The sequence below is a fragment of the Erpetoichthys calabaricus genome, chromosome 10 (assembly GCF_900747795.2).
Source record: "Erpetoichthys calabaricus chromosome 10, fErpCal1.3, whole genome shotgun sequence".
In the NCBI taxonomy this organism is placed as follows: Eukaryota; Metazoa; Chordata; class Cladistia; order Polypteriformes; family Polypteridae; genus Erpetoichthys; species Erpetoichthys calabaricus.
This window is the reverse complement of record NC_041403.2, coordinates 130309782-130320835: the sequence shown is the minus strand read 5'-3', so window position 1 is coordinate 130320835 and position 11054 is coordinate 130309782. Positions and strand designations below refer to the sequence as shown.

The 11054-nt window shown below is 33.6% G+C and overlaps 1 protein-coding gene and 1 long non-coding RNA gene across 2 annotated transcripts; both read right to left on the bottom strand.

Moving 5' to 3' along the window:
- Positions 1-2616: 2616 nt before the first annotated feature.
- LOC114658437 (G2/M phase-specific E3 ubiquitin-protein ligase-like) lies at positions 2617-6588 on the bottom strand. The gene is made up of 5 exons (XM_051933002.1): positions 6066-6588; positions 5584-5765; positions 4466-4635; positions 4012-4226; positions 2617-3035 (listed from the first exon to the last, which is right to left on the bottom strand). Exons 1-5 carry the CDS (start codon positions 6346-6348, stop codon positions 2797-2799), a joined length of 1089 nt encoding a protein of 362 aa, XP_051788962.1. The 5' UTR covers positions 6349-6588; the 3' UTR covers positions 2617-2796.
- A 1567-nt stretch (positions 6589-8155) lies between these two features.
- LOC114658584 (uncharacterized) lies at positions 8156-9664 on the bottom strand. Its single transcript, XR_003717427.2, has 3 exons — positions 9421-9664; positions 9123-9188; positions 8156-8382 (listed from the first exon to the last, which is right to left on the bottom strand). It is a non-coding gene; the product is annotated as an uncharacterized LOC114658584 (long non-coding RNA).
- Between the last annotated feature and the right edge of the window lie 1390 nt (positions 9665-11054).

Sequence of the window (11054 nt, the reverse complement as noted above, 5' to 3'; positions counted from 1 at the left end):
CACTCATGCGGACTGTTACTGTATTTGTAGTCTGTAATGTGGAAATCGTTTTGTTTTAAAAGACTCACATTGCTTAGAAACGTGCAAACGTGTATTGTTTAATGGTGCTCCAATAGGTTATAACTGTTAATGTTCCTTCTCCAGATACAACATTAATCCAACTCATGTCATGTATTTGCGAGATTTAGGATTTTCTTGGACATCAATTTCAAGAATGATGTGTGTGAGCATTCGAAAAAACTATTCAACCACAGACAACGACTGGATCTTGCCCACTATGGTGAATACAGTGTAATGTCTAATGCAATGTTGGATCAGTTAATAATAGATATTTTGTCATCCACACCGTATTCTTGAGAGACATATATATGTGGAAGTTTAAGAAGTCGCGGAGTTAGAATTCAGCGTTGGAGAATAAGAGAACGGCTTGGACTGATTGATCCTGTAGCAAGAGCTCTAAGAAGACGACGTTGTATTAGAAGAAGAACATATAATATTCGTATACCCAATCAACTTTGGTAAGAAAGTTTTAAAAAATTTTTTTAAGTCTAATTCATGTATTTAAAACATATATGTTATTTATTATAGGCACTTGGATGGCAATCACAAATTAAGCCCTTGGAAATTCATCTTTCATGGCTGTGTTGATGGCTACAGTAGATGCATAATCTACCTGCAATGTGCCAACAACAATAAGTCTTCCACTGTCCTTCAGCTTTTTCAGGATGGTGTAAACAGATTTGGATTACCAAGTCGTGTACGTACAGATGCTGGAAGCGAAAATATTGATGTAGCTCACTTTATGATTGCTGAAAGAGATGTCAACAGAGGAAGCTGCATAGTTGGTCAAAGTGTTCATAATCAAAGAATTGAAAGATTGTGGTCTGAACTGAACAGAGTTTTGTCTTCGTATTTTAAAGATATATTTCTTTTTATGGAGAACCTTGGTATTTTAGATAGCACAAACTTAGACAATATCCGTATACTGCATTATGTTTTCCTGCCAAGAATAAACAGAGCTTTAGTAGAATTTGTTAACCAGTGGAATCATCACAGTCTTAGTACTGAACACAACTTATCTCCACTTCAGTTATGGACTACTGGCATATTGCAACATTCTGAAAATTCAGTTTGTCAAGAAGTGCTTGAATCCAACAATTTAAATTATGGTATTGACCTTTTTGGTCCCATGTCTGATTATACAAAATTTTCTGATAATGTGTATGATTTGGAACTTGCATTTGATAATCAGGTGGAAAATCATTTACAAAACTTAGTCAATCCATTGTCTGATGATGGGAATCATGGGATTCAGCACTATCTCACCCTATGTGATTTTCTGGAAAATAATTACAGTTCTACTAGTGATTCATCATAAGTACATACAAGTCAAAAATGCTGAATTTGTTAAAAGGATTTACATTAATAATGTATCATTAAATAGTACAGTACCTGAAGTTTTGTTATGACAGGATATTGTTTTGTCAAGATATGTAAATTCTTGCTAAAATGAAAGTTACACTACTAAATTTACAGCATGTCTACTTACTATTATATTGTTTGTATGAGTAAAAGTTTAAAATACCAATGAAAACAGTATTTTCAGTATTCTTTTTTTGTGATAAATGAAGAAACACAGCTGTCTTCAGTGCAAGTCACTTAAATTAGTAGCCCTTGAAACTGTTCAAGTTTCCAATATCAAATCTTTGGCTTTTTCTTCCATTTGTATCGTTTCTGAAAAAATAACCCCACAAACCTACTCAACTGCCTGTTGTAGCCCATTGTAACCATGTCATCTGCACTTCTTAACAGGTAATCCACCTAAAGCTAAACATATTTGGTCCCATTTAGTACTAGACCAACTAGGAAACATTTGGATTGCTGCTGGAAGAGCTGATGGAGAGGCCAGCAGGGGCACTTACCCTGTAGTCTGTGTGGGGATGACAATGCCCCACTGCAGTGATGGGGACACTACGCTGTAAAAATGGTGCTGTCCTTCAGATGAGATGTAAAACCGAAGTTCTAACTTGCTCTGTGGTCATGTAAAGATCCGTAGGCATGCTTCGTAAAGAATAGGGTGTATCCTGATGTCCAAGCTAAATTGCCCCCTACATTCTGGACCCCTAGTCATCCCCTGTCCTTAATTATCTAACTATCTTTCTTCCCCCTTCACCACATAATAGCTAATGTATGCTGAGTGTACTGGCACAAACGGCTGCCATTGCATCATCCAGGTGTATGCTACACATTGGTGATGGCTGAAGTGGCTCCCAATTCCAAATCGCTTTGAGTAGTGAGAAGAATCCTATATACCTGTAAATGTAATGTGTTATTTTGAATCATAAAAAGATCTGAAACTGAGCCTCCTTATAACCCAAGTATTGGCCAATAAATTACTGTTAAAAAAAAAAAAACCTTTAACAATTTTAATTAAGCCCATGATGACTTTTTCACAACACAGATTTTGTCCACAACACAAAAACATCAAAATTGAAGTAGTCTATTAAATAACTTTACCATTCACTTTACTCATACACTGTCATGAATATAACAATAAGGCATTTAACCTGCACCTAACTAACAAGTCAAAAGCAATGCTAATAGAGAAAACAATACCTGATTCCTTGACAATACAAAATTAATTTATTTCAAATATATGAACAATAATTAAAAACACAGTGTAACTTTGTTCTTTTTGCAAATGAAACATTCTGATGTTGAAAAGTGTACAAATACCACAAAAGATTTTTTTTATTGCTTAATGTGTAATGTTTGAAATATACATCATCATTTTCATTAAGCCTTTCCAAACCCTGGGGAATTTCTAATGCCAAAATTCATATTGTTTTTAAAGTTAGTATAATTCTTGGTTAGAGGAATCCTAAGTATGCAGTCGCAGGTATTCGCCAAAGGGAATTTTGACTTGCAGTGCAAGAACTCCAAAGATGGCTCAGGAAAGAAACCAAGAGGAGGAACTGAATCACTTCCTGTTGCAAAAATAAGTATTTCTTCCAGTGTCACTGCATCAACACAAACTGAAAATAAGGAAAAAGTTACTTTAGTTAGCACAGATTTTTAGTAGCTTAATTTACATTTTTACACTTCACAACCAATGGCGGGCTAGGTATCTTACTGTGTAACAAAAGAAAAACAGTACAGTGCAGACTATTTGAAACAATTAACTCTGCAAGGGGATATGCAATAAACTTACAGCTTCATTCTTCATTATGCACAGAATTTGGGGAAAACCAAATGTGTTCTGTAGCATGTAAACAACCCACATGTATAGCAGCTGAAGCTTCAAAGGTGAATGTACCAAAAATATACCAGAACAATTATTTTACCAAAGCATTAAATATAGTTTCTTATAAACCCCATTGAACCACTTCTTAATGTGGCCTGCATCATTGTAGTATGTTACCCCATTTTCAACTTTACATCTCTTAGTTGACGCATAGCTGCAGAGAAAAAAATCTATATTTTCTACAGAGGAAATACTCGTAGCACTATGCGCCTCAGTACATTCATTGAGTGTCTCAGTTTAAAAGGGCAAGCAAAAAAATTAAATATTACACCTAACCTTGATTAATGACTGGGACAGCATTTAACATTTAGCATGAAGTTTAAATGTAATTATTATTTTGTAGTATTATAACATGACATTGTAAAATACATGTAATCAGGTTAAGGGTCTCAAGAAGCCAGGGTGAAGCCTGGCACCATCAGTCACCAGGCTGGACAGTCCCTGGATATGACACCGGTCAATCACAGGACACAATACAGCACACACCCACAACTCAGAATTGCACGAGGCCAATTCAGAGATGCCACTTAACTTAAACCAGGCAGACATGGAGAGAACATGACAATTTCACACAAATAACAACCTGGTGCGGAATTCCACCTCAGAACACTGGAACTGTGAAGTAGTAGTATTCTACTATGCCACCTGTAAAATACATGTAATATTATAATAATCAATGTTTGAATAAGCCTATTTTTGTACATTACATTCTGCATCTTGCAGATAGTCTCTCCAAAATCCCACTACAAGTAATTCAGCTTCATATCTGTTGCTTCCTTCCTCTGACATACGAAACTTGAAAAGTTGTTCAACTTCAATAGCTGTTAATTTTTTCTCCAATTTAATAAAAAGGGATTGAAGCTGCTGTGGAAACTGCTGCAATGCTGAAAGAACTCCAAGGCTCTGCAGTCCTTCTTGAAATCTATAAATAAAAAATAAAAATTCTCAGTAAAACCCAATTCCTATAACTACTTCCATATTTAATATGTTACATGTATATGTAACAATAATGAACCTGTAAGTAACACTTTCACAATAAAATATTTTAAGTACATATTGATTAATTTATGAAATAAAATATCTGAAATTCAGAAAAGTACATTGAATTTTCAGGGTATAAAAAGGAATAAATATTTATGTAATGAAATTGATATTGTATACCTTTCAAATGGAGTTCTTGTTCTCTGTAACACATACCAATGTGCCACATCTTTGGTAACAGCTCCTTTATTTTCCAAGGTGATTTTTTTGAAACACCCAGAAAGGCTTAAAATGCAGGATGCTCTACTGATAGCCACTTGCAATTGTGTGTCTGATGTAGCTGTTTTTATCTAGAAGGAGACATAACAGCATTAAATTACGGTACTTTCTGTTTACAAATTGGACCAAATGTAAACTATGTAATTGTGTGATTGTTACTTACCCTTTCTTTAACAGTGGACTGTAGTATAGATTACTTATTCAAGAAATTTAAAGGATTGCTCTATCCTTTTTTTTGTAATTTGTTGCTTACCCTATGTAGTTGTTGATAATGGCACAGATAATTTTTAATCTAAGGTTTTTATGCAGAATGGATATACTGCTTCTGATAGATCTGCCATCTATGGGGAACAACATTGTACAACAGAAAAAAGTATAAAAACTCCAATGAAAAAATCACACCCTACTAGTGTCACATAATCCACATCAAGTCATCACATCATATGTCCCATGTACTTTAACTACAATATTGTTAAATAAATCACTTCTGTAAAATGCTCTCGTGAATTGAAATGGAACATATCGAACCATAAGTTAGTATTTAAAACTGTAGACCTACATAACATTATTAGATTTATTTTCATAGCGCTGAGCCACAACAGGAGTACCTTGGGATTATTTTGCATCAGTTTGTGAAAGTGCAGAGTTGAACCGATCTTCTGCTTGTTGAAGCATCTCAGACGTGCACAAGCATGAGGCAGACTTAAGGGGTTATTGGGCTGGACTTGTGACCAATGAATTAAGGAGGTATGCAGTTCTTCAACTGAAATGGTCACTCGCATTTGAGTATGTAACATTTTCATTCATGATACTATTTTCTGGAAGTGGTTTATTTAACAAAATTTCAATACAAATACATGTGTGTTTGAGACATTGTGAGCATACAGTAAATGACTTGAAGTGGATAAGATTTTTTTCACAGACGTTTCTGATGCTTTTTGCTGTTGTTCAGCATTGGCCCCCATGGGCACCTATTTTATCAGAAATAAAAAAACAACACATTGTTGTGTTGAACATACCTCTATAAGTTGATTATGAATATCAATATCAAGAATATCCTCAACTTCTGCTTCAGTATTTTCTGGACCTTTGGCCAAGGATTTATAAAGAATTGGGGAGAAAAAGCATGGTGATTGCCCCCCATGCACAACAGACATTGCTATCAGTTGTCCCGCAAAAAAATAGCAATTTTCCTTTAATGCTGCATGAAAGATTGATAAAAAAGGTTTTATAAAAATCAGTCATAAAAGCAAAACATTTAGTTATATGAAAATCCATTAGAACGATAACTTAGTCAAGCAGTTAAGGCTTTGAACGTCAAACACTGAGGTTGTAGGTTTAAATCCCCCCACTGACATTATGTGACCAAGTCCCTTCTCCTACCTGGGCTATAATTGAAAAAGAAATGGAATGAATTGTTGTCTCAAAATTTTTCATCTTATTGGATAAAGGCATTAGGCAAATATTAACTAATAAAGTAAAAAGAATTTTGCAAACATACCTGCTGAATTGCAACTTAAAAGTTTGCTCCCTGAAGCACCCTCAAACATTCCACTGTAATCTTTCAAATATTTCAGGCATAAGCGAAAATATTCACGTTTTGGACCACCAAGGTCTACTGCTCCTTCAGAAATGCCAATATCGTCAGTAAATTTTACATCAATTCTTTTTTTTGGAGTAAAGTTTGGTCTACTCATTGCTCTCACTGTGCCATCCCAAACATTTCTTCGCATTATATTGAACCGAGTAACTTCATGTTCATTTATTGCAGTGGTAAGTGGCATCAGTATTTGCTCAACAGACAATGATGTATCTCTGTAAAATTTAAATATTGCTCGGTTAATATTCTACATAAGGATTTATGCTGAAATATCCTGTCGCAACTGCATCTCAGTAAGTTATATACATTTACAGGCCTACAGCTTCCTTTTGCTATGACTAGCAGTCTACCGAAAATTCCAAAGATAAATTGATTGAACACATCATAAAACATTTACAGCTAAACAATACATTTAAACTGTCTGTGAAAATTTTTTTAAATATTTGGGGTTCAACCCAACATTAATTTAAACTACATACTGCTGGCTTTTGAATGCCTCTTCCATCAATGATCTTCTAATTGCTTCTTGAATATCGGAATCTTTAGACAAGTATTCTTCATTTTCAAGAAGGTTAACATAGTCACTATATAGAAAGAATGTTCATAGAGGAAAATATTGTAGAATTAATTTCACAATATTAATTATTCGCAATCAAAGCAAAACTTTAACTTTAATTTGTAGGACTCTGAAAGTAATACAAAAAAGTCCCTGGTATACTAACAATCTGTACTTTTAATCAAATCGTAAAATCTTTCCACAAACAATTGTTGGACTGTGCACATTGGTTTCTGTAGCTTATGTTTTACTGTTTAGTTTGATACCTCCAAAATATTCTTGCAAATGTAAACAAACTATTAACAAGTTTAAAGGACAACAGAATGTTCTTTGAAAGTGCCATCCTATACAGTGGACAACATATAGTTGATATTAATATATGAATTTAAGCAAATATTGATACATTTTTATACAAATGTATTCAAAATTCATGTATGAAATGTAAAGAAAATTCACAAAGTGCACTCAAATACTGACAACAAGGAAAGTAATTAAATGAGAGAAAAAAAAATTAATGTGCTTGAATGTATAAAAATGTTTTGGCTTTCCCACTGGACACACAGTAAATTATGTTCACATCACTTAAATTAAAACACTGTCAAACACTGAACAAATTATTGCATCCTGTCAGTTTCAGTTTTACTTTAGTTATTTTGGTTTTCCATTTCCTTGCCTGACATACCTAAGATATGACATGCTGAAGCAAATAACAAAATTCTTTTTTATGTTTAGTAAGGTTTGAAAGCAAAAAAAGTGGAAGACTGAATAAGAAGTGAACAGAAATATAATTAATAACAAAACCTTAATCAAGCAATCTTCTTTAAGTATAAACAGCTTCTGAAAATTGAGCAATTTAATCAATTAAAGTACAAAACTATAACATCTCTGTTTAGACCTGTCAACATAACCAGTTTCCTTTCACTTTCCAAGATTTCAGACTGTTTTGTTTTCCAGTCTGTTTAAAACAATTCTGTATCTGTATGTGCATCCATTATATAAACAGTCATTTGTAAAGTCTGCATTTGCATTTACCAGAGAACGAGTGCTCTGTGCCTACACTCCAAGAAAAATGTTATACAAAAAAAAACTGCATTGAAAATATTATGTCTAAGTTATTTAAAAAAGTAACCACTTAGACCTCCATAGAAAGGCTGCAGAACTGCTCTACATAAACCAAATATTGAACGTTCTTCTGTGTTTTCTAATTATTGTCAAAATTGGAACATGTTCTAAAAATTACAACATCTAGAGGACTGCCAGAAAAACCCTGGGATTAGACTTTTTTCCATCACTTGAGGAAAATATTAAAGTTAAATTTTACATTTCACACAATTCAGTATTTCAAATTTGACATTTCAAACCACAGCATTTCTGTTCTAAGTACTACAGTGAAAACAAATCACCTTTAAGACAAGAAGATGATTTTGGCCATTTTTCTGACCGGAACACAAATATCTGTGATGTAAAAAACATTTTCTTCTTAAACAGATTGTGGGGGCAGTTCTAAACAGTAACCCACCTGTAAATCTCCCCTGATGTCTCATTAAAGTTTTGTGCAAGCGGAGTAAAAATTGCACCTTGATTAAGAGACATAGTAGATTGCTCTTGTACTTTTCCGGTGCTATGAATTTTTATTGCATCAATGGCATCACTTCTGTTTTTCTATAATGAAAAATCAAAAATAAATATGACTGTAGAAACATAACAAATTTAATTATGCTTTAAACCATGCACCTTTGAATATATTTAATAAAGAAAATGACTCTCAGGACAACAGAGCCATATCTGGCGGCATTTGGCGCTAAGTTGAAACTAACTCTGAGCAAGATACCAGGTCAGTGTGGGTTAAACTCACTCACAAATGACCATTTTAACTAACATAGATTACAACTGTCTACTAACCTAACCCTCATCCTTTGACAAAATTGCAGTAAAACTAGAGTGCCCAAAGAAGAATGCACACATTCCACATGATTACCAGGCCATGATTAGTACTTAGACTCTCGGAGCGGTGAAGTAGCATTAAAAATTACACTATATGATGGTGGGTTTCTTTTTTAAAAACTTGCCTTTACAATTTAAAGTGATATTTCATTATTAAATCACGGTACAGTAAAACATCAAAAAGTGGACAACAGATAAGAAAGAAACTTAAAACAAAGGTGTATAAGAAAGGTGTTTATAAATACTACTACTTTTAAAATTTTAAACAGTATAAACTGGGACAATTACAAAATTCCATGTATACTGTAAATAGAAAACTCCTGCAACACCTCTTCACACCTATTCAGATTTACCAATGATGTTAAAAACTGGTCTGTTTTTTTTTAAAAACAGTGCATTATTATAATAAGCTGTACCAACCCAAGTCATTGTATCCTGATATTAAAGCATTCACATACTTCTAAAGATTCAAAATCTCTTTCACTCTTCTGCTCCTCAATTATTTCTCCTTCAGAATTTGATGGCTAAAATAAAATATATTAATAATAATATCACATGTAAAAATATTTAAATTTAGCAATTAAAGTATTCCACAACCTTCATTTTAAAATTTTCAAAACATTTCTTTGGTAACTACCTAAGTAAAATTAAGAATACATACACGTGCAAACCTGTAACATGGGACATTGTTACAGGGACAATCTCCAAGTATAAACTGATGTCCAATATAAAACCGTTTTTAAAATACAAACTTACAGATGCCTCAGGAAAAGTCAACAGTGTTGTATCTGGTCTTATATAGATAGACTTCTGATGAAATATCTTTTTAATCACAAAGCCATTTAAAGTTTGGAGGCTCGTCAAGGATGGCACCACCAGTTTGCTGTGACATCCAAGTAAAATTTGAAGCCTAAGATTAAAAATTGATAGATAACGTAATACATAATTACAATTAAATATAAAACATAAAACAATAGTTTATTAAATTTTACATTTACAAGATATGCACTTCCAGCGAAAGAAATATACAAAAGGAAATGCAATACTAACCCGCATGTATCAAGCTTTGGCTTGAACGCTTCACGAACAGCCTTCATCACCATGCCTTCATCCCAACACCCTTTGAATTCCACCGCTGACTTGATATGACCAGACTCGAACAGCCACGCTTTAATTGCAGCTCTGGGCACTTTCTGGCATTCAGCATCTGGAAGGAGTACCACTTCTTTGGAAAACATCGGATGTTCTACTGACAGCTTTCCCGATCCAATAAGTTTTCTAAAATAAAGACATTCAAATATACATGCTACCGAAAGCCAAATGAACCGTTTAATTTCGGAAGAATTTTCAGTTATATTAGCTGTGTCCCACTGTAAAGAATCACAACCGGTAGAAGGGCAAAACGCTTTAAATTAGAAAAAAGCTTACTGTTTTGTTATATTTGGATAAACATAAGCCTGATTGTTCTCCACCACAGGGCAAAGAACGAAAATGTCTTTAATTTAGGCAGTTTGTCTATCCCCGCTTCTGCTTTACAGACTGTACGTACCTGTAAAATCCACTTGAAGCCCGAGAGTTCTTTCTCAGATTGTACACCGGCAACTGCACTTTATGTCCTCTACTGAAAATACTGCTCACTTCTTGTTGAGGTGTTTGATATTGCCTAGAAGCGTGCACCGTTGATGTTGAACACGTAGCCAATTCAGATACCGTTTGTTCTACTGTACTTGGGCGGGGATATGGTCTGCACGCATTTGTAATAGTATCTATGAACTCTTCATTTTCAATTAAATTTCTCACAACCTGCCTTGCTGTGTTACTATCCATTGCAAAATGCAAAAACTACTAATTCTTATTGTATTTTTTGTACAACGCTTTTCTGAAACTTCTCTCACAGTCGGTCGGTCTTGTGAGGAATGTCTCACAAGGCGCCCATCGAAAAATTAAATATATATATATATATATATATAAAAGAGGAGCACAAATATTAGGCCTATATGAAAATATTAGTTGAAATTTATTTTTATTAACATTTTGACTAACTTTCGGTTAACTTGTTTCATTTCACTGTATTAGGACCCCACAGAGTTTACTAAACATGTGCCTGAGTCGATTCACTCTATATATTCGGCAATGACTTTATATATTCCGACACCGACTTTATATATTCAAGTTTTGACTTTATATATTCAGGAATTACTTTATATATTCCAAAGCTGACTTTATATATTCAAGTTTTGACTTTATATATTCGGAAATTACTTTATATATTTCGACAATGACTTTATATAATCAGGAATGACTTTATATATTCCAACAATGACTTTATATATTCCGAAAATGACTTTATATATTCAGAAAATCAAGATATATATATATATATATAGATA

Bases quoted from the DNA above. Each gene is read 5' to 3' on its own strand.
- LOC114658437 (XM_051933002.1), bottom strand. From the start codon at position 6,348: ATGCCACTTACCACTGCAATAAATGAACATGAAGTTACTCGGTTCAAT. The intron at 4,636-5,583 runs GTATGTTCAACA...GTCTCCTTCTAG, and splicing joins TTCATAATCAACTTATAGAG to ATAAAAACAGCTACATCAGA. The intron at 4,227-4,465 runs GTATACAATATC...TTTTATTTATAG, and splicing joins ACAAGAACTCCATTTGAAAG to ATTTCAAGAAGGACTGCAGA.